Source organism: Xenopus tropicalis, chromosome 8, assembly GCF_000004195.4.
Source record: "Xenopus tropicalis strain Nigerian chromosome 8, UCB_Xtro_10.0, whole genome shotgun sequence".
In the NCBI taxonomy this organism is placed as follows: domain Eukaryota; kingdom Metazoa; phylum Chordata; class Amphibia; order Anura; family Pipidae; genus Xenopus; species Xenopus tropicalis.
The window spans coordinates 98,536,275-98,560,631 of record NC_030684.2 but is presented as its reverse complement, the minus strand read 5'-3'; the positions used below and the strand labels follow the sequence as shown (position 1 = coordinate 98,560,631).

General features: G+C 38.0%; 1 protein-coding gene across 8 annotated transcripts in view; it reads right to left on the bottom strand.

Annotated features, from left to right (window-relative positions):
- Window positions 1-649: 649 nt before the first annotated feature.
- klc1 (kinesin light chain 1) overlaps window positions 650-24,357 on the bottom strand; it is a 46,878-nt gene continuing 23,170 nt past the window's right edge. For 3 of the 8 annotated variants that reach the window (XM_012968484.3, XM_031890484.1, XM_012968485.3), the window contains exons 11-16: window positions 20,544-20,608; window positions 19,316-19,424; window positions 18,195-18,350; window positions 10,957-11,087; window positions 7,751-7,817; window positions 650-6,881 (exon numbers count right to left, since the gene is read on the bottom strand). In XM_012968484.3, coding sequence (XP_012823938.1) covers window positions 6,816-6,881; window positions 7,751-7,817; window positions 10,957-11,087; window positions 18,195-18,350; window positions 19,316-19,424; window positions 20,544-20,608 — 594 coding nt within the window. In that variant the 3' untranslated portion in view covers window positions 650-6,815. Of the gene's footprint in view, window positions 6,882-7,750; window positions 7,818-10,956; window positions 11,088-13,071; window positions 13,686-18,194; window positions 18,351-19,315; window positions 19,425-20,543; window positions 20,609-24,357 lie in introns of those variants that run through there. The other 5 variants (XM_012968486.3, XM_012968487.3, XM_012968488.3 and 2 more) reach the window with 5 other exon arrangements.

Here is a 24,357-nt window from a genome sequence, read left to right as displayed (position 1 = left end):
CTGGCTTGAAGGTACCCATCATAAGAACCTCTGACTTGTGAGGATTTAGTCTTAAGCAGCTGGCATTGATCCACTCCTGTAATTTATCCAAGCATGTGTTTATGGCACTTCACCGGATTCATTCATCCTTTTGCAAGGAACATGTAGAGCTGAGTGTCATCGGCACAGCAGTGCTAGCTGAGGCCATCTTTGTAATTATGTTTCCCAGTGGCAGACTGAAAATATGAGAAACTAAATCCTTGTGGTGCCCTGCAGGTCATGGGTAATGGGTCTGAAATGTGAAATCCCGCGGAGTCCTATCAGTAAGAAAAGACTGAAGCCATCTCAGTAAATCCTCAACCCATTCCATAAGGCTATCACATGCTACTGTATCAAAACCAGCTAACAGGTCTAGCAATAGTAATAGCATCCTCCTGTATTTTAATGGGTAGATAACTTGGGATGGTGTCTGTGCAATCATCCAGGCAGTCATCCTGCAGTGTAATCATGTCAGATTTTAGCCACATTGAGATCAGACTGCATGTAAAACAGAAGCCCTTTCACAAAGCTCTTTGGCAAAACAGGCCCAGAAGTCTACTGAATGTGCAATTTGCCACTTTAAAGCACACAGTAGATCCTAATTATTAATGCAAACACGCCACACATTTGCTTTATCACTAGATTTGTTCTTTATTGTGCATTTGTTTGTTAATGTTCATTTACAAGAATAAGGTAACAACACGAAGCTAGACTGATCTATGCATATCATAGCAGCAAATGCTTTCATGTCTACCACTATTTTTCTGCAGAACACATTATGCATTTACAAGGATCAGAAATAAAGGGAAAATAGAACATCTTTATAAGCAGACATTGTAATACACTGGTCTTTCCTTTTTTTTACATTTTTTTTTTTTAATTTAAACCAGTGGCTTACACTCTTGTCAAAAATATTACCATTGTGATTATTTCCTACGCATTATTAGGGAAGCTGTTGTCTAAATTAGAGCACATTCAGCTCTACTTTCATACTTTTGCTTAGGCAGCCAGTGTGCCATTTACAAGAAGGGATGCTGTGTGCTTTAATGTTACTATGTAACCCTTGTCATGTGAATGGGAACACACACATTTCTGGCAGCTGACTCATGTCAAGCGAGGGTGTGACGAGTTTTACTAATTAGCATCACCTTCTGAATAAAGGTCCCTATACACGGGCAGATTACAGCTGCCAATGTGAGTCCTTTAAACTGATTTGGCAGCTTATCTGCCCCTGTATGGGGAGCCCCGATGGCCCACCCCAATAAATATCTGGCTAAAAATCGGACAGGTGTCAATTGAGCAGGTTTGATTTTCCCGTCTGATCGGGGACTGCATTGGCTCATTGATGTGGTCCTCAGTCCAATGGCTCCTATGCCCACCGTTGTAATTCAATTGTTTGGTCCTAGGGCAAAATGATCTAATTAGCCTGGTATCGCCCAGGGATAGATTCACTCGTTTGGCAACCTCGCCAAATGAATGATCTTAGTGTGTATGGCCAGCTTTCAATGCACAGCAACTGGGATTAGAGAAAATAGACATTAAATCAAATTCACAAATGGGTTAAGGCTGACATACATGGGCAGATTTAAGCTGCCAATTTGGGTCCTTCAGACTGAACTGCCATCTTATCTGGCGGTGTATGGGCATCCCTGACAGGCCTACCTGAACAACATCTGTCCTAACATTATCCAGATCTTGATCGAGCAGGCTTGATTTCTCACCAGATATGGGGCTGCATCAGGCTGTTAATGTGATCCTCACTCTGACAGCGCCTATGCCCGCTGTTACAATTCCATTGTTTGGCCCTAGTGCTAAGCAATCGAATTAGCCCAACATCGCCCACCTTAGGTGTGTATATCCGGAGAAGATGTGCTCATTTGGCGACCTTTCCAAACAAGTGGTTTGTAACATGTATGGCCACCTTTACACTGTTCCTGTAAGCAGATGCACAAACTGAGTGCTAACCGTGCTTTGCACAAAGGAAGGACATGAGCAAATGATGGGTATTCTGTTCTGAATATCATAAAAACATGCAGCTTTGCCAGAAGTACTTTCATTCATTTCTTCAGCAGTTATAAGCAATCACCAGCTCTTGACTCCTAGGATGCCATCTGCAGCCTTTGCCTGTCAATAGGATACTGAGAGTTGCAATGCAACAACAGGCTGGGGGTGGGGGCTTTGGCTTAAAAGTTTTTTCTTTTTTAATTTTAGACATGAACGTTAATAACCTGTCATATCTTGCCCGTGTAGCTCATGGTGTCACAGTTACAGCTGTGAGCTCAGAATGTATGTGAATGGAAGAAAGAGTTTGATATTTATTTTGGTTGTATGTATGGCTGTCAGGGATCATCCCTGTATCTATGGCTTGGGTGAAGGAAAGCAGCTATGAGTCAAGGCTTTTGAAGGGAAATGTAACAGAAATGATTTGTATGACCCAGTATTATTATCTGCAGATGGAAAGCAGCACTTGCACAATACAAATAATAAGAAATTACCCACTGGCCTCTTTGTGGGTCAAAAAAATTGCTTAGACCTCTTGGGAACATCTTACTTGTATTTTTCAAACAATATGTAAGCATTACATGTAACCTTGATAATGAAATTCTGCTTAAAGGAACAGTAACACAGTTAAGTCTTAACTATTGGTAAGAAGAAGCCCAAGACTGAGGTAGTGGGGTTTTAGAATCCAGGAAAATGATTTTGTAACAATAAGATTTGTGCATTTATTTTAGTCTTTAGTTTCCCAATGTTCCTATGAATGTTCCATAGCTAATGTTAAATATGCCATGGATGCATCTTTTAAGGTGCAAATATTTACATGACTCTCTATGAATGCCTTGTATATAAACTATTTGTAGAACAGCCAGGAAGGCTGCGCTATTGCCTACTCTTAATATATAACCTTTTGTAATATATAACCAAGTGTAGTATTATTAAACCAGCATAATCCCTCCTGCTCCAATATTACTTAGTGGTTCCATACAGGTCAGCCTACAAAGTGAGGTAAACATGATCCCTTTAATCAGGTAATAAAGGGCTCAATTATAGCGGTAATGTTATTGCTGTTCAAAAGTAAATTTTTTGCATTACTACCAATTCAAAGTGATGAGAGAATGATTTTTTTTATTGATATGGAAAGTGCCTATAGAAGCACACGGCACTAATGGTCACTTTCCAAATCTATTGTGTTACAGTTTAGCACTGTGTGCCACACTCAGCAGTTGATTTGCTTCTGCTAAACAGACACAGAGGCCTTCTTTAATAAATGTGTCAATTTGTTAAATATTTTAATGTCAGGAAAGTATTAACAAATTGAAACTGCCCAGAATCCCTAAAGGAGAAGTAAAGCCAAACAGCTTCTGTAGCAGTGCAAATCTACCGCTGCCCCCTGTAAATGTTCTGGGCTGCTGTCAGTTACTGAGCTTAGAGACCACTTAAAATATACAGGTTCCATATAAAATTGCCAGTACAAGGCCAATTAGTAATTCATTCAGAGTGCCATTACCTGGCAGCAGTGAACCCAGTAAAATGTGCATTAGACATGACATACTTAATAATGAGCCCTGGCATAAGTTTCTATAACCACACTTTATGCTGTTATGATGATTTTAGATGACCCCTAAGCTTAGCTTCTGAACAGCAGCACACTGAGCATGTGCATCGTCACTGACAATCAAAAGATGGCCTAGAGGGGGATCCCAGAGGGGGAGTTCCTGTGCATGACTTTGAAGGCCTGAATTATTACTGCTATAGAGCTGCTGAGCCTCTGTGGTACTGTAAGTTCAGTATATAAGATACAAAGGGGCATTTCTAGCTCTAATGCTGCCTGAGGCAGCTTTCAGGATGTTGTTACCCTTCGGACCCCTGCGCTTACCTTTTCAGTGCTAGAGGGGAACCTTGGTGGGGGGGCACATCGCTATTGCAGAGAGCGCACTTGTGCTCCCTGCACTTTAACAGCAGAATTTCCAGTTTAAAAAATGGAAATTCAGCTTTTAAAGTTACCAGGAGCTGCCTTTTGCCTCCCCTGGTAACCTGTGGGGCACTGCCGGCTGAGGCAAGTTTCTTAACTCGCTTCATGGCAGGAACGCCCCTGAAGATACAACAATTCTAGACTTATTCCATTAAGGCTTCAGTCCTCCTTTAATGATTACTATGTTCAAACACCCATAAATCTACCCATAATAATTTGTTCTTATTTATTTACTTATTTATTCTTTTTGCATGTTTGGGTTTATATCCTGCATTGCTTTGTTGTACTTCAGTGAAGACTCAAACAATGCCATGCCAGCTTGTTATGCTCTACGTGTTTATTTACATGCAATATTTGCAGCACAGTCTCCTAGTACCATGGCCTATAATGTAACTACATGATACCAGGCATGTCCTGCAAACAGCAACACAACTAGAGATGTCTGTACTCAGTATTGCTATAGGAGGGAAAGTGGCATTGTTTAGAAAGCCAAGATTAAGATACATACTATGCATTAAAATACAAAATTATACAATCATAAATAAAGTACCCCAGGTACTAAAACTGAATTATGCCTACAAACATTATTTTAGCTCTTTAAAACATTTCTACGTCCTTTGCCTGTAACAGTCTATGTAAAGTGAACCTTGAGATGAGTAAAAACTATGGTTTGTGGTCAGGATTCATTCTATCCAGGGGCAGCTATGCTCTCAGCTATGAAGCTGCAGTACTGAGACGGTTAGCTAAACAAACAAGGCTAGCAGCATGAATACTAACTAAACATGACACACAGATCTGTAACAGGTACAGCCCTGGGCAGTTAGGGGCTTGCCAAGGGCCACTTAACTGGAAAAACGTAAACTCTGTTATGTGGGATCTTCTTATTGTTGTAACCTTCCAAATGCCATTATCTTTATAAAAGTCCATTTAATTTAACTTGACCTTTAAATTGCTGCATGATGTCAGAACCATTAAGAATTAAATATACCAAAGCAAATATGACCGGCATTTTACTGGTTACTACAAATCTCTACGCAAAAAAAAAAAAGAAAACCTTATTTTAGTTAAGTAAAATACACACTAATATGTACAATGTAAAATATTTATAATCTGGGGCAAACTACTTTCTATTTTGTAACTTATGTTTGTATTTACAGGTATGGGATCTTGTATCCAAATGCTTGCAATCTGGGGTGTTCTAGATAAGGGTCTTTCCGTTACATGGAGAACCATGGAGTAAGGTAGTGGCCAGTGGAGGTAGTGGTTAAAGTCCCATTTAGAGGTGCAACATTTGGTCAGGGTCCCCTTAGCTGTTAACCAGCTGATCTTTAGGACAATGGCAGATAGTTAGCGTTTTGTCTCCCCAATGATTTATTGCGCCAAGGGAAGGGGACAAAACCCTATACATCTCCCTCAAAGTAAACATGAATTTCCGCTATAAGCATTTTGTCAAATGGACATTTTACCCAAATCACAACCTAAATGGCCCCGTCCTCTGAGCTCCCATAATGAAGCCAGCCCGTCAGTTTGGAATCAAAGCATTTAACCTACTTAAAAATAATGTAATCTGTTGATATTTTGGTGGTCAACAAAGATTTACACTAGCTTAGTTACCAGTAAGTACAAGGTACTGCCTTGATATCAGAGAGAATAATCAGTCAAAAATTAAGGATTGATTAAATAGGACTCTATGGGAAATAGTGCTGCTGGTGTTTTGCAGAGCCTTTTAGTTAACTGCTTTCTGGATAATAGATCCCATACCTATTTTATACAAACACACATGCTTACACCACTACCGTATGCCCAGAGACTCTATAGGAAAAATATACAGTACTGTTAAGACCAGCAGTCCATCCCACTGGGACACCGTTACTACTGCATTAATGGGAACACTGCTCTCTTTTCAGAAAGAATTCATAAAGCAGCAAGTGATTTTAAGGTACACTGTAATCAAAATATAAAGTTTCTATTGCTGGCATTTAAGCAACATGTAATATTTGAGTAAAATATTTTTGCCTTGGGCTTCTCAGAAAAACTGATAAAAATAGCCTATACCTACTAATTCTACTGCAAGGGAACCAAGTGACACATGGGAGTGAGTATTGTGAGAGAGCATGGACCTCCACTTTCTCACACTACTCTCTCAATGCTTGCTGCCACGTGGCACATGGAAACAGCCGGCGTTTTTTCAGGGCATTTAAATTATCAGTTTCTCCTGAGAAGACGGTGGCAAATAAAATGATGTGTAGCCATACAGCCTATAACTGGATCACTTACACTGACTCGTACAAGAATGCTAAGTTAAAATTTGAGGGTGCGTTGGTTACCTTTTTGTAGTTTACCTTTTTAAAATAGGCACCACATCACAACTTCAGGCTTTCCTGAAGTCCCCCTAGTATTGGGCCCATTAATAACAATAAATCTACAAAGCTAAATTATTAGCATTTCTACCAGCTATATGAAAGAGGAAATATATATATATATGTCTTTTTTTACACAGTGACCTTATACATTCTTCTGGTACATAGCTAGAGGAGGTTTTATGTGAATGGAAAGAATGCTTCAGCTTCTGTAACAGTAGCCCAGTTATTCAAGATATAGCCCTAAAAATATGCCAAAAAGCAATTTACATACATACACACCTATAAATAAATTGTTCCTTAAAAAAAAATTACACTCGTTTGATTTTTCTTCTTATAAAAGTAAAAAGTCCATGATCAAATCCCTTATATGCTTCTTATACTAGAGGATGAGGAGGAAGCAAAGCTTAGGGCGTCTCAGTGCGTCTTCAGTCAAGGGAATTTGAGCTAGCGTCTCTGCATGAACCTTAATAAGCCAAGTCAGTGTGACTAGCACTCAGCCCTCTCGACTCTGTCAGACAATTATTTCGTTCCTGTACAAAAGAGAGGGGAGGAAAGAAAACAGATTACCACAAAAATGTCTGTGCAGCACCAGGAACTGAGCTCTTGGAGCAGACTAAGACTTTGGCTGAGGATACTGGGTGTTACAGTTCTTGGTCTAGCAATAAATAGTAACCGAGAGATACATTACTGATTCTCAGTAAGATCATTTTGATCTGGATGGAAGGGAATGACAGACCCATATGCCATGATATGAATACCTCTATGGTAGAATGAAATACTGGTTTGCTACACATTTCCGCATCTTATAGACTAGTAATGCCAAAAACAAACACACAAGCCTTTTTAAACGCAGCTCGATTAGATTTTATTGAGCTCACAAAGGCATTTGTATTGCGTGTAGGTTACTGTCAGATGAGCAACAAATAGTTGTTGGGTACGAAACACACGTGGCAGCTCCCACATATACGTGTTAGACAATAATGTACAAAGAATGATTAATGTGTTAGTAGGGTGCAGCAAATTAGTTAGCATTGAGTACATCTAGTGGCAGTTCTAATTATACAACAGAAAGCTGGAAATTAACATGCAGGACTGATTTCTGTTTCATGGCTTTAGTGATTGTTACAGCTACTGTGTATCCGAGGAATTAAAGTCCCACATTACTACTTACTATGGAGCTCTTTACACAGCATGTGTTTTTGGTACATAAATACAGAGCTGTGTTATATATATATATATATATATTTATATTTATTAGGCAAGAGCCAGGAAATTGATGTTGATTCTGGCTGGAAAACCATGGTGTCGTTTTCTGCAAAATGTTAGCAAAAGAATATCTAGCAGCCTGATAAATGCTAAGTCTACATCATGGCATGATAACAGGTTACAGGCTTCTTACTTGCATGTGATCTTCGGCAGCCTTGCCACCCGTGTTAAGAACATTCAGAGAACTGGCACGCTTCATGCTGCAACCAGGACAGTGAACATGCAAGGATAAACCATTAAGAATCAACAGCCTTATGAACACACAGATATGCAAGGATACACTCAAATAAGTTGATTTTATACCTTATGCACCAGGGAATACTATCGCATTACTGCAATAAAATATTTAAAGCTATGACAATACAGCTCTATGCTGTGTAGCGCCTTTTCTCCTGAAGCCCTGCTCTGCTTTCAAACAACTTTCTATGGACGGTACCGCAGTGTGCACAGTATGGTACTTAAAGCTTAAATGACAAAGTAAGAAAGGAATAATAGAACAATAGGAAGGTCAGGGAATCCAAGAGAAAAATCAGTGTAATTTATAGTTGTGCTGAGTAATACTGCAAACTGGAGCTCCAGCACACCAGTCACTGACTGTATGGGTGCCCCTGTTCCGCACACTAACAGTGTAACACAATATGTACCTCAGCATAGCAAGCCTTAGTACATCACTCAATCTCATGTTCAAGCAAGTATGGAATGTAGGAAATGTATGAAAGGAAGTAGCTGGGCATATGTATATATTGTCCTATACTAAACAAAGGGATATAAGACCAATCCATTGGTAATTTATATATATGACTGTCCCTACAGTGTGGAGAGACCTGTGGAAAAACTATACAAGTCTTGCCAATCTCACCATTTAATAACAGAACATGTAAATGTTAAGTAGTTTTGGTTTCACCAAAATAGCCCACACTAGTTTCATTTGAAATAAAACCTGTCAACAGAATAGAACGTTTCTGAGCAAGACTGTTCTAACAGTGTGAGAGCACAACAGTAAGTCTGATTAGAGTGTTAAGCCTCTGCTTGTGGGCAAAAGTGTCCCTTTTCAGCTTTTTTAATCTTAAAAGGGACCCGAAACTTGACTTTCTGAAATTTAGATGTTGATGCCCTGAGATTATTTATATATTATGCTGCTAACTATAATGGTTAGAGAATGCTATAGAACCTTTTTAGTCTTTTATATGCAGCTGATGTTAAAGAACAAGGAAAGCCTGAGGGTGCCAATTTGTTAAGAATCCCCAAGTGAACAGATTTGCTAAGTTTTTCCCCTGGTTAAGGCTGATGCCACACCTGGCGTTTTTCCGCTGTGTTTTTTCTCAGCCTAAAATTGCCGCACAACCCACACAGCCCCTGACTATGGCGTTTTTCAGCCTAGTACTGGTGACGTAGCAAATCCCGTTTCCCATGGTGCTAATAGTGCAAATACTGGCGTATTTCGGCCAACGCTTGAAAAATCTGTGCTATGGCGTTTTCTAGCATATTTCCGCATTGTGTGGTTTGCTTCGCGTCTTTTCAAGTTATTTCTATGGATGATATCAGGTGTTTTTCAGCTGCCGAGGGAATTAGAAAATACGCAGCGGAAAAACGCCACGTGTGGCATCAGCCTAAGTGTTCGTCTTTGGGAAAAAAAACAGCTGAGACTCTATATATCTGGCCACTGCCATCTTCTACATTTTTCCCTGTAATCTCTTGGCACCACACCTGCAGTATAGTAAAGCCATAAAAATGTACCACACTGTGCATGCACAAGTCTAGAAGTCTAAAGGTAGCCATACACAGGACAATTAAAGCTGCTGACTCTGTCCTTCCGGACTGATTTGGTACCTTATTGGCCCATGTATGGTGCCATCTGACAGGCCTGCCCAACCAATATCTGGATAAGAGCGGCCCAGATATCGATCAGGCAGGTTTGATTTTGCCATGGGATAGAGGACTGCATCTGCATGTTGATTTGGCCCATGTCCTACAATTGCTCCTACATTGCTCATCTGGCCAATCACATTTATGGCAAGCTTCTCTTAGGTGCAAGGGACCCCTGTCCCCTGTGAAAAAGGGCAAGGCTGTAGCATTGTACTTAAATAGACAGAAGCCCAGCCTGGTGCAAATTTTTTCTTCAGCACTGGGGGGGGGGGGCAGTCAGAAACACTACATTATCTCCCCATCTAAATGTACAAATGCTGTTGGGTTTAAAAGAGCAGTTCAGTCAGGTATTTTCCATGTGTGTAGCACCACAACTGATTTCTTTTATGCCGTGGCTTTTATGTAAAAACATATCAGCCACATTTATACATCCAAATACTACAATTTTGGAGCAGAGCAAGTGGTATATTTATATATTTTTAGTACTGCTTAGGTTTATATGAACCCAATATGGCAGGACTACAGCACTGATAAAACGCTTAGCATTAGTGGAAGCCCATGCAGGAGGAAACTGAGCATTGAAAGCACACAAAGACTGGTTAGCAACACGTCCATTAGGCTGTTACATGTATTAGGAACATTTTACAGGGCTATAAATCAGCATTCTTAAAGCTTAGGTCACAGGCATAACATGGAGCTTAGTAAACAATCAATTGCAATATAAAAAAAACAAATGAATCATATTTAAACTGCTTAAGTTAATTTATTTACAAACAAGTTCTGCAAGAATTGTAGATCGGCAACTGTGAATGAACACATTTCTAGTATAACCAGTCTTTTTGCTCAGCCAAAGCCAAGTACATTTGGGAAACATGGAAAACTACAATGGAATGCTTCTCAGAAGTTCATCTTGAAAAATGTTTAATACTTTTGCAAAGCGCCGTGTGGTTTTGGTCCATTAACAAGCACTGCCAGCTATATAACCAGTTAACTTTGTGCAGGACCTATTCCGCACACAACTTTATCCTTACCCAGTAAAGGTGGCCATACACCTTCAGATCCGCTTGCTTGGCAACATTGTCAAGAAAACCAACATATAGTTAATTGCATATTGTATAATACCTTGGATCACAGTGATCACATTTATAAAGGAAGGAAAACCATAGCTTTCCATTTTTATGGAACAATCACTTTGCTTCAGAGGTCACCAGTACGGATATTTTAATGTATTTCACTCATTGTCATTTAAAAATGCTTTTTAGTGTAACAACAATATGTTAAATTTGACCGCATGTTTTCTTCAGGTACTTTGCAATTCTAAATTCTATAATGGATTTCTTTCACATACAGCACATTTAAGTCTTTTATGTCTTCAACTTTGTACATATGCTGCTCAGAAGCCTACTCAGTCACATTATTAAGATACAAATAGTGCATGCTGGCACATAGGTCCAGCTAAGCACTGATAATTACCCAGGATTCTTTGGTTCACCCTCTCGTGCACTTCCTCCTTTTAGCTTTCTAACCAGTTTCTCACTGCTTCGTCTAATAGAAGCTCGAAGTTTACTAAAGGAACCACTGCGCTTTAGAGATCCAGTGCCATCCTGAAAATAAAAGGATAAAATTAAATGCCATGCATTTGCACTGCCTTTGTATAAAACAAATAAAGGATGCTTATAAAAGCTTGTAACACAGAAGGTAAAAACATCAGACAATACAAGGGGCCTTGTAAATAACAATTCATTTTGAGTAATAGAAGACTGATTTAGTTGCACTTTAAGGTTAAGCTTTATTAAAAGTGACATGTAAGTAATGAGTTGCATGACTAGCATGTAAAGTCGGTGCAGAAATAGTGCAGAAATAGTCTGTACACTCAAATCTGACTCAATATCTGGTTTGAAGGGCATTGAAAGTGTGCTCATTCCAGGTAAAGGATTTCCTTCTATCCCATGTAACCCTCAAAACAAAATTTGACCAGAACGATTATATCTGGCAAATGTATGTTGTGTCAGTACAAGTGGTGCCAAATGGAAGTAATGAGAAAAGGGTGTGTTAGTGGGAAAGTACACAGAATAAACTGAAAGGTGAGTGCTGCTTAAAGGCACCCGTGATTCATATATACTTATGTTTTTCTTGTACCTTTGAAAATTTGAAGGCAATTGAAAAAGGTATATACATTAGGCTTGCCATGTATTTCATATGTACTTTAGTAGAAAAAAAACCAACAGCTGTTGACAAGCAAAAAAGTCATTCAGAAGTCCATTCAGAACTCACCAGCTTTCCAGGCAACACCTGGGAAGGGTTTGAGTGCTAATGTTGGGCAGGTAAGGCCGGTCTACACTGCATAAAAGCTGGCTGTCAGATAGCAGATGATCTGACATGTTTAAAAAATTCATCTGCTGATGCACCATGTTGGCTAAATGGGAGACTAGGAAGAGAAACGGCAGTTCTGACTATATAGACTCTCAGCCCAAACAGTGAGCAGTGTCATTGGCCTGTTTGACCCATGCACAAATTTGTAGGATGCTTTAGTGCAGTGATCCCCAACCATTGGCTTGTGAACAAAATGTTGCTCACCAACCCCTTGGATGTTGCTCTCAGTGCCCCCAAACCAGGTAGTTATTTTTGAATTCCTGACTTGGTGGCAAATTTTGCTAAATAAAGCCTCATGTAAGCTGATAGGGTGCATAGAGGCTGCCTAATAGCTACTCTGAGCCCTTATTTGGCACCTCCATGAACTTTTATGATGCCTGTGTTGCTCCCCAAGTCTTTTTGCATTTGATTGTGGCTCAGGAGCAAGAAAGGGTGGGAACCCCTGCTTTAGTGGATAGACCAGTGTATGGCTACCATAACGGTTATTCTTGCAAATATATGCAGACTTAACTAATTTTGGAAGAGATTTCTTTAAGTGGGTGAGTGTTGGGAATTGACTATGAAGAGAATGTGAGGCTGGGGTGAAAAGAAAACTGATGAATCAATACATTTCTTTTAACCTTAATTTTGCTAGCCAAGTTTGAAAACAGTATCTGTAGTTTCTTAAAAAAAAAAAAAAGGTTTTGAATAAGAGCAGTGCAAATGCTTACCCCAGCAGTACTGCATACCCACTAAACCTTGCAGGCTTTATACAGCTCCTCATTTTGCTTTTTAGAACAACAATCTGCCTGTATGCATCTCATTCCCATTCATGACCGAAGCATGAACGTTTGGCTACAAATCCTTTTCGGCAGAGCATTTAAGCACAAGGATTCATTTATTTAATGAGGTGAATTTATTTAAATGAAATGCCCTAGGTCTAGGAATAGTAACGTCACATGATCCATTTAACTATCACATAGCTATTTGTGATCTAGACAACCAATTTTAGTTATGAATAAATAATCACCCAAAGAATCACTGCACATAACAATATGCTTTCTAAGAATTTGTATTTAATAAAATTGTCATTATATGGATGGAAAAGATGCAGAAAGAAGTTTGATATATTTGTGATTTTTTTTTTTGTCTTGTAATTGAAAAAAGGGCTTCAGAAAGTAAAGTTATTGTAAGAATTATCACCCAGCAGATAAAAGACACACTTATAAGCCATCATCGGTTTCAGAGAGTTTATTAGAAGTTAGAAAGACATATACACAATAGCACAGAAAGGTTAGTAGAAGAAGCACAACTGGAAAAACGTCACACTAAGACTGAAAGAGCTCATTTTCTATTACGAATTAAATTGTTGTGACCCATAAGCCAAACTGCTGGTAACCGTAATATGGGTCTCCATCAGATTTCACACGCTGCAGCGCATGCCTTTATTCTACAGCTGAGAGTTCTATAGAGTGGTCCTAACCATGCCGTTATGGACCTCAGAGTATTTATTTACCTTCCTAAGAGAGCAAACAGCTTAGAGATGCTTTCCTACAATTTTATGACATAATACATTATAATAACACATTGCGTTAAAACCAAATGACAGTTCCTTACAGCTAGATTCAAGCCTGGCAAAGCTACAGATGTACAGGATTAAGAAAAAGTCAGAGTTGGCTTTACTGCAGAAATGGGCAATTTACAAGGAAGTGCATGGCAGCTTGAGCAAAAATCCTAAGGTAGAATAGCTAGGGCACAGCAGTCAGTACTGGAGAAAGAGGTTAAAGCTTGAAGATGGTGTACACCCGTCATGCAGGATACAGAATTAGAATCACACAAGGCATCTAGGCCTGTCAGACAGAAATGGAGAGAGGGAGAGAAAGAGAAATCTCCATGAAACTGTTGGATCAACAATCAACAGTTCTTAGCGTAAATCAGCTTTGATCTACAGTACTTCTAGGTCCTTCTTTTGTCAGCTGGGGAAGGACAAATCCAGAGAACACCATTAACAGTGAATTGCTTTAACTTCTGTCCCAACATGAATCAGAAAAAACACAGACAGGACTACTTTTTATTAGGCTATATCTAATTTAAACTCACCAAGCTACCGAAAAGAAAAAAAAAAAGAGAAAATTTTGAATGTGGGTGTTGGACATTGGCCAGACTAAAGAACAGATACAAATACAGACCATAGAAGCCACTTGTAACAGCTTTATCAAAGCAGTAAACAGGCATTGGATTGGTGGCACTTTCCAGTAAGAACTTGAGGGGCAATAGTTGCCAACTGCAGAAAGGGGAAACCCAGTAGGCATTTTATTTCTGCATATATATGAGAGATTTATAGCTTTCTGCAAAACAGCTCAGTGCTCCGCTATTTTAAAGAGCAAATAGCAAAATGTACCCGCCAATACCAGGGATTCTAACCTATACTTGTTATCATTTTTTCTGGCAGTGTTCATTTGGTATAATCTAATATTCAATTGAGTCATGGAAGTGATTTTGTTTCTGCTGTTACAAGTGGCACAGGTGTAACAAAAGCAAGCACTAAAAAAGGACAGCTACAGTGGTAATAAAGATGGCATGCACTTCCTTTCAATAAGATGAAAACAGACAGTAACAAGATAATAACAGAAATTATCCCTGAATAAAACCTGCTATGAACACTAATAAGATAAATAATAAACCATCAGTAAAAATGTAACCCAAATCCTTTGCATACTATCATGATGTATAAAGACGACAGGACATAAATACAAGTTTGCAGAGCTGCCCCCTTGCCATTGCCATTAGTGTAACATAAGGTAACCCTATTAATGGAATGGTCCTGTACTACTGAATTAGCAGGCCCAGTTTCCCAGTGACCCACTTTAGAAATATACTGTTTACTTGCATTGTTTGAATGAAAAACAATACTATTCTCAGAAAAAATGTACGCAATGTCCATAAAGCCACATGCAATACTGCTTTTAACATGGCATAGAGTACCATTTTGTATAAGGATCTATAATTGACTGTTCTGCTCTCTACAAGCAAAAGCATAAAATAAATACACAGTACATGTACAGACTAATCTCTCTAGTGTTATATATTGGTGCTGCCAGAGTGGATTAGATGACCAAAAGCTAACACTGCAAGCAATTCATGATTGTACATGGGAGCCAGCACAACCGTATCCCCCAGGACTGATAATTATGCCATAGAAACTTGTGCCGATGCCATGACATAATAATAATAACCTTGCACTGGCTGCCATGTATGAAACCAGTTGTACAGACAGATGCAGAATGTTTGTCACAGCTCTCAAAAACTAGGTTCATACTTTCATTCTATGGTATTTAATGCTGACGGAGGCAGAATGTCGCAGCATGACAAGGCCCCCATCCAACAGACACATAGTATCACTAATTGACTTAAAGGGGTGGTTCATCTTCAAATTAACTTTAAGTATGATGCAACCAGTGATATTCTGAGACAAACTGCAATCAATTTTCATTTTTTACTTTTTGTGGTTTTTCAGCTTTTTGTTCACAGCTTTCCAGTTTAGTATTTCAGCAGCTTTCTGATTGCTATGGTCTTATTTACCCCAGCAACCAGGCAGTGATTTGAATGAAAGGCTGGAATATAAAAGGTGAAATACTGCATAGAAGGATAAGCAATAAAAAGTAACAATAACAATAAAATTGTAGCCTCAGAGAGCAATAGTTTGTGTGTGCCAGGGTGCAGTGACCCCCTATCTGAAAGAAAGAGGCAGAAAAGAAAAGCAAATAATAAAAACACTATAGTAAATAATAAAGACCAATTGCAAAGTTTCTAAGAATTGGACAGTCTATAACATACTAAAAGATAACTTGAAGGCAAACCACTCCTTAATGAAGATCTCAGTCAACAGATCACAACCTGACTCTTCAGGAGCACCTGATGAGTTTTTCGCCAATAACACATCACATAATAGGCATTTGTGTGTAAGACTGGCATCACTTCACTGCAACAGAGATTCTTTCAAATCCTGTTCTCCAAACTGCTGATACTTAATTTCTACATGCCATTTCTACCATACCTTTGCTTACTAGCTTTCAAAATTGTACCTTCCAAAAAGGATATACAGCACCGCTGTGTTGGTACCACAAGTCAAAGCCCAAAGCTGCTCTAGTCAAACACACCTAATTATAGCATTTTATTTCAACAAATTTGATCTTTGCAGTTATTTTCATGAAATAACATAATTCTGGGCAGAAAGAATTATCAATATAGTTTATTCATTAATGGAGAGTAACTGAACTATTACTTTCCCTTTCTTAAAAGAAAGTTCTATCTGGGATCACCAACCGAACAGTCCTCACGATGAGACTAAATATGATAAAATGCTGGAACAATTAAATAGATTTACTGGGCAATACCATATCTCCAATTTCACATCCTTATTTATACTAATCTAGGCAACACCTTATTTCCATTACTTATTCCACCTCCACTTTTTCAACTATACTGAGCAAAGGAAGTATCTGGAGTTTTTGCATTATTGTCCCTACTAAAATAGTCAGTGTGCAAGTAAAATGATAATAACAAGACCCATGCAAAAAAGCATGCTGTTTTATGATGAAGAAAACCATAGAGCAAGATATTTAACAGATAAAGTAAAGTGAAAATGATGATCTGTCACATGGAAATAAAATTAAAAGGGATTTGGGGTGAACATAATAGTATATTTGAATTCTAACTTTGTTTTGCAATGATGGAACTGACAAGTGTAATAAATAAATTCCCTAAATCAAATCTAATAGTCCTGGACCCAGAAATACTGTCATTATGGCAGTATAAGTCCATGGATAGCAAAAAGGTCTGCTGACCTCTGTGATACCCTTGGGATTATACCATATTAATAATCAGATCCACGGTTTTAATACGCACAACAACAAACAATTTAATATCAGGACATGCAAAGTGCAGCAGAAGGGAAGAGTACAGTACACAGTTTAAAAATCAGAAGAGTATTAGGATTCCCATGCTTTCCATTATTAAGATATAGAAACTGCATGAAGGAATAACAGGTGCTGATTGACTGTCCCTGCAAAACATAAAGCTACTACAATACTAAAGGTTTACCCATCATTTACTCTGAACCAAGTATTTAAAGGGAATCAAGTGTCAGCAAAATATTGAACCATTTTAAAAGGTTATATCACATGAGTCTACTGCTTGTGCAATGTGATACCTACTTCAGTTGTAATACTCAGTGTAATAATTAAGACAAAGGCAAAAGCACATGCTGACTTAACAGCTATGTTTGGTTGTTGCAATGCAAATCTCGAGAATTCACGTAATCTTAATTTAGGATAGTTAAAATTACAAAGGCTGTCAGACCAAAAATGTAAATGTGCATCACAAAAATCATAATACCTTTCCCTTTAAATACTGGTTAGCAAAACACTTTAGATTAAACATTACACGTTAGTTAAGCATTGCTTGCAAAAAGTACAATATGGCAAAGTGTTAAAAATCAAGAGAAAGAGTAAAATAAACCCCCACGGATCTAATCAATGATATAATTAGTTTAAGAAAAAGTGACTGGTGCATGAAATAAACTACTTTAATCAAACTTGAAGATTTTATTGGTATTAAAACTCAAATTCATTAGACCCTTGTGCAAGGCAGCTTATAAAGTGACTAGTGACATTATTAACTCCAAACTAGGCCCGTGGATGTCCTACAGTATTAATGTGTCAGTATCCTATAAGTTGGGGCATTTCTGCACAAACACAGTATTAATGGTTTCAGAAATGTTAGCCAACCTTGCACACACCACTATCAAATGCAAGACAAATCATTAAGATCATGGATTTCTTTATAAATATAATACACAAATGCAAAACAAACTCAGACATGTAACTTAAAATGTTATAATGGGTTAAAAAACAAACAAAAAAGTGTCTTTTTAAGGGTTCGTTCTAGCTAAAAAATTAGTTTAGAACCCCAACTCCAACTGAAAATTTATTCTGTAATGGCTTGAGTACTTTAAAAATGCCTGCTCTTGCCCTGACAAAATCTGTGCAGAAATTGACCCCAACTCCAGGAAACCACAAGACACTAGATGAGATGTATGCTCCAATGCCAGAGAGACAAGTTGCCAACTCCAGCTCTGGGAAACACTGTGAAAATTACACATAGTCCAATCAATCAGCACCGTTAAACACCAAGAGTACAGACCAGATAATTATTAACAGGAAGGAATTGAATTTCAGATTCAGAGGAATTGTTGATTTATATTAATTAAACCAGCATGCAGAGCATGTTAATAATACATCTTATGATTTTTTACAAAACAAAATCAACTGGTTACCCAGACTGTGTACTGCACTTACCCCATTCCATTCTACGCTCATACTCACTTCCTCCCCTCCATCAGGACCGCTCTCGTACTTTACCACATCCAGGCTTTCTCGGCTTCTCCTTTTCTCAATGCTTTCTGGGTCATTTAATACTTCTGCAACCCTCTGTTTGTGGGCATTGTCTAGTGCCTGCGAGATATGACTTCTTAGTTACACATAAAACAAAAAAATAAATGCAGTCTTATAAGATTTTAAGGGTAGGTTCTGGAAAAAAATTGCTGTAACATTTGTGCATGTTAACATTTTTATGAATTGAAAAGTGAGGAAAATAACAGACTGCATAGCTTTCTGATCAGTCCAACTAAACTAAAATTGATGTAAAATCATTATTAAAAATGATCTTAAAGGAGAAGGAAAGGCTAATAAAGAGTTAATCTCAAGCTGCAGGCAAACCTTCAGTTCTTTCAATAGTGCCCTTAAGTCTCCCCATATTTCACCTGTTCAGATGATCAGAAGCCAAACAGGAAGAAAAAACACTGAGCTCTATAAAGAAAGTTCCCATAATGCCTCACTCCTGCACCGAGACCTAGACCAGTGTACATGCTCAGTTTGTAAGACTATGAGGAAGCTTCCTGCCGATTGGTTCAGATCCACATTCCTAAGGGGGGGAAGTGAGTTCTTAGCATTCTTGAGGGAGGGGGAAGCAGAAGAAGGGAGAGAGGAGAGAGCTGCGTGTCTCTGGCAGACGAAAACAGACAACAATTCTTTTGACAGAGAACTCAGTGCAGCGTTTCTGTGAGTGCTTATGGCTGTATTTACATAGACTTTTCTGATAAAGCTTACTTCGTTTTTACCTTTCTTTCTCCTTTAAAACACAGTATAAAACCTTATTCTTTATATCAATTCATGCTTTGCCAAACCATGTAGAAAGGTATTTGCCTACTTCATAATATAAAAACAATTAAGTCTGCTTCACCGGAAGAATCCCCAGTGATGTACCAACAGCTGTACAATTCAGTATCTGTGTTCCCCTTGAACACTTCACTTGACTTAATGTAATTTGAACATCTGGAAACAACTAAAAAAAAATATAATATTTCTGTACTGTAGAAACAGCTAGTAAACTATAAAACAATAGTTGAGGTCAAACATACCTGTTTACGGGACCTTATTGCTGCTTCTTCTAAGGTGTCTGCAGCTTCAAACTTGCCTTGACGTCTATAAAGTGCTCCAAGGTTTTTTAGGGTTGTTGTCACTGTTGGGCTGGAAACACCAGTTTATTTACAACTGAGACAGACTGCTCTATATTTCTCTACAAGTTTCTTAAAGTCAATCCGTTCACTGCTACTACGTAAGAGATTTTTGCCCCAAAACTAAAACCATAGTTGGCAGATGGCCCATTTGTACATAAAGTTATTTGCAAAATGATTCAGACCAATTATGGAAAGTCACCAAGTAACAAATATATTGAAATGTTCTTCTCTGTGATATTTATTTCAAAGAACTAAACTCAAAAATGCCTTTTTTAATGAAATAAATGTTAGAAAAAAACATTTAAAAACAAAGAAATAAGGTGTGTTTTGAGTTAGTATTCAATACTCTCACTAAACTATAAGGAAAGGCACCTACAAAACCTTGTTATGCAACAGCAAACAATGGCACAGGATTTTTACAGATGCTCCCCCCGCTGTAATGTAAATGAGATCAGATAGCTTGTGCATCAGTTTTCAGATAGTGCCGCAAATTTTTAACTGAACTAAGAACAGGGCCACAGATAGGGTACTCGTCTTTTGGTTCTTGTATTTTGGATCATTGTCCTTCTGAAAGATGAAACTTTCACCTAAGCTTTAGGTGTTTAGCAGACAAACAGGTTCTCTTGCAGTATATCCCTAGGCTTTGCTACACCAGCAGTTGTTCTGACTTCAATCAGATAAAGCAGGTAGCACCCCTATCATCCAAAGCTGGAAGCAGGTTGGAAATGGGCAATGTTTGGGTTGGGCCAGGACGCTTTGCAAGCCACTGTATATACTACAAGGCAGATGGGGCTGTATTAATAATCTTATTTTTGCATGTACAATGCAAATGATTTGCTACATTGGTGTTCATGTCTATGTTATTCCAACAAAGCCCAGCTTTCCTTCTTGGCTGGGTAACTATAGTGCCATTATACCAGACAAAATGTGTTCATATAGTCTAACAGAAAACTAAAGAACTGGGATGAAATAATTATAACTGTTGTTGTGATCACGTCATCCCACCTCTCCAGAGAGACACAAACTAAATAACAGTAGATAAGTGTGATGAAGAAAAGAAACATCCCTCTCACAATGGAACGTTTTTTTTGCCACTTTCATCAGCACCGTTCAATAAAAGTGTGCTTACCTATCTACTTTACATGCTTTGTACCAGCCTCCATATTCTCCAAATGTGCCATCCTTTTGCTTTCCCTAAACAGAAGAACAAACATTTGCCATTATATTTTCTTAAAGGTACAACATACCTTTTACTGCATTCAGTTAAGTTGTTACATTTTTGGAATGCCTTTGTCCTTGTAATCAAGTAAATATGATACACAAAATGTTTTTATATTCAAACACCTTATGGTCAAGCAAGTGTCAGATAAACCCATATACACACACACACAATACAATTTAAACATTTTAAGATTCATATAAAAAAAAATCACTGAAGTTGTATCAAAATCACTGAAGCTTAAATATTTTATGAAATGTGAGTGATCAATTACAGCTATGGTAGAATACTGCTAGTTTTTCAGTTATAGTTAGACCCAGCATGTTAAAGAATTATCTTGGTTATAGGTGAAACAACATTTGTAAAACCAGAGGCTGGTATTGCACAAAGGATAATGCACTTACCATAGAACAATGCTGCTAGTTTGATTTATGCCTATTGTTTTTTCTTTAGATATCATTAGCATTTTATGCAATACTTTACAGAGAGATTATTCAATCACAACAGTCCCCCTGCCCAAACAGAGCTTACAATCTATTTTCTTTATTTTATTTCTTTATCAATCCCCCTCAACACACACACACACTAGTGTTAATTTAATTAGGAGCCAACCAATCTACCATATATATATTTCAGACATGTAAACACAGGTAGAAAATATAAAACTCCGAACAGGCCCTGGGTTGAACAAGACCTCTGCCAGCAATCCCCTGCTTTGGTTGGTAGAGTTTAATGTACATTGTACGTTAATCTGCAAACAGTATATTCTAGTCTATGAAGATTCTCATTCATTCAGGTCTAAAACAACTGGACTTTTCAGAGTTTTTTTTCTAGATATATATTATATTCTAGCTATTAAAAGCCAACAGTTGGATTTGATATTGACGTATATCTCTAATTATTTCATAAACAGAATATTTCTTACCGTTTATTTTATTTCTGTAATTAATCATGTCTGTGTGCACCACATGATATGTCACTCCCACTCTGGATGCAGAACAAAACATAAAATATCCCTCCTCTTCCTCTCCACATCAGTTGTCCGTCCGTCTGTAAAGGTCTACAGAACGATAGGACACCACCCAACGTCCCAGAAGATAGGTCACACACATAACAGAAAGGAATACGAGATCTACTACTGTAAGAAAACTTGTTTTCTCTCGCATCCCACGTCAGTGTGCACCATGGAATATCCCAAACAGTCACCTCTTAAAGGGAAAATCAGTTTAAAAACACTTCTACTGCCTTCAGCAGATGCTGAAAATATCTAGTTAATTAAAGGAACAGTAACACCAAAAATGAAAGTGTATCAAAATAATTAATATATTATTTACTGTTGCCCTGCACTGGTAAAAGCTGAGTGTTTGCTTCAGAAAGACTACTATAGTTTATATAAATAAGCTGCTGTGTAGCCATGGGGGCAGCCATTCCATTTGGAAAAAGGAGAAAAGGCACAGGTTACATAGCAGATAAGTTACATAGATTCCCCTTGTATTTTACACAGTTTATCTGTCAACTGCTACATAACCTGTGCCTTTTCTCCATTATTTCAGCTTGAATGGCTGCCCCCATGGCTACACAGCAGCTTATTATATATAAACCATAATAGCATTTCTGTAGCAAGCGTACACACCTTTTACCAGTGCACGGCAACAGTACATTATATTATAATTACTTTGAAACATTTTTATTTTTTTAGTGTTACTGTTCCTTTAAGTAGAAGCACAAAGCTTCTGGTGAAGATATGAGGCAGTTACTTGATCAAGCTTTATGTTTTTGCTTCACAGAAAGCTGCTATCCTTACTTTTGCCTTTAACAACAGTAGACCAGATCCATCACTGCTAGCTCCTTGTTATTATAGCCAAGCAAAACAAACAGATTGTTTAGAACTTTGACCAAACTCATTTACAATATCAGGCGTAAATATACAAAAAGGGGGAATTATTAAGATCCCCTTTATCTGGAAAAAGGTTCTGCTTTTCTGGGAGACACAAAAGCTATAATGAAATGCTCACCAGATTCAGGAATTTGCCAGTGTTTAAAGGAATACTGTCATGGGAAAACGCATAAACATCTGTTTTTCAAAAATGATTTTTCAATATTTAATTTTGAAATCTCACATGGGGCTAGCCATACTCTTCATTTCTTAGGGTGCTACAGCCATGTGGCCTGTGCTCTAATAATCTTCAGTCACACTTAACTGCTGAGCTGCAAGCCATCAGCCAATCAGCAGAACAATGGGAAGGCTTGGGACTTGGGACTACTCCCAGTTACATGGGAGTAGGAGAAACAATAGGTTACCTGAAAGCAGTTTTAATGTGTAGTGCTGGCTCCTTCTGAAAGCTCAGACTCAGGCACAATGCACTAAGATGGCTGCCTACACACCAGTATTACAGCTAAAAAAAAACTTTTTGGTTTAAGAACATTTTAAATGGTAGAGTAAATTATTTGCTATGTAAACTGTGTAATTTACAAATTAAAAATGTACACTTTAAAAATCATGACAGAATCCATTTAAACAGGTAGGAAAATCTCTGAATGCTGAGGTTTACCAAGAGATATCTGACAAACACATTTGACAATGCTCAGACCTGCACTGTAAGAGAAAGCAAGGCTAAACCTTTGTCCTTCCCAAATGAACTGGAAGTGAAATGAAACAAGTTAAAGACTTTCTGTTTCAGAAATGACTTCTGGACCCTACAATACAGAATGTTCAAAAACATACAGGTCTTCTAGTCTTCAACATGGGCCCAGTTAAGTCTAACTTAACATTCCCCTTCTTTATATAGCTGAAAAATGGGTTACTTTTTTGCATTGCTCAATATCACTAGGAAGTAGAGACACAGGTAGTAGCTGAAAAGGCCAGAGAAACAAGCTTCCTTTTAATATGTAAAATCAGAAGCATAAAGCTCAAGGAACTGGGTTTGATTCAAATCACACACAGAATAGCCATTCTTAGGGGCCGATTTACTAACCCACGAATCCGACCCGAATTGGAAAAGTTCCGACTTGAAAACGAACATTTTGCGACTTTTTCGTATGTTTTGCGATTTTTTCGGATTCTTTACGAATTTTTCGTTACCAATACGATTTTTGCGTAAAAACGCGAGTTTTTCGTATCCATTACGAAAGTTGCGTAAAAAGTTGCGCATTTTTCGTAGCGTTAAAACTTACGCGAAAAGTTGCGCATTTTCCGTAGCGTTAAAACTTAAAATGCGCAACTTTTCGCGTAAGTTTTAACGCTACGAAAAATGCGCAACTTTTCGCGTAAGTTTTAACGCTACGAAAAATGCGCAACTTTTTACGCAACTTTCGTAATGGATACGAAAAACTCGCGTTTTTACGCAAAAATCGTATTGGTAACGAAAAATTCGTAAAGAATCCGAAAAAAATCGCAAAACATATGAAAAAATCGCAAAATACCGATCATTACGAAAAAAACGCAATCGGACTCATTTCGACCCGTTCGTGGGTAAGTAAATCAGCCCCTTAATGTCCAACATAAATCAGCTCAAAAGTTTGTTGCACTTCAAAAAAAATCACTTTATGAACCCTTTAGTATTAAAAGGGTTGTAAAGACAAAAAATAATAGCATCTCTACTAGTAATGTGCAGGTTGACCTGAGAACCCATGGGTTTGCCCATAGGTCAGATGTTTTTGGGTTAAAATTTTGGCAACCACTGTACTATGAAACCTTCTGCCCTGCATTCCAAATGGCACAGAA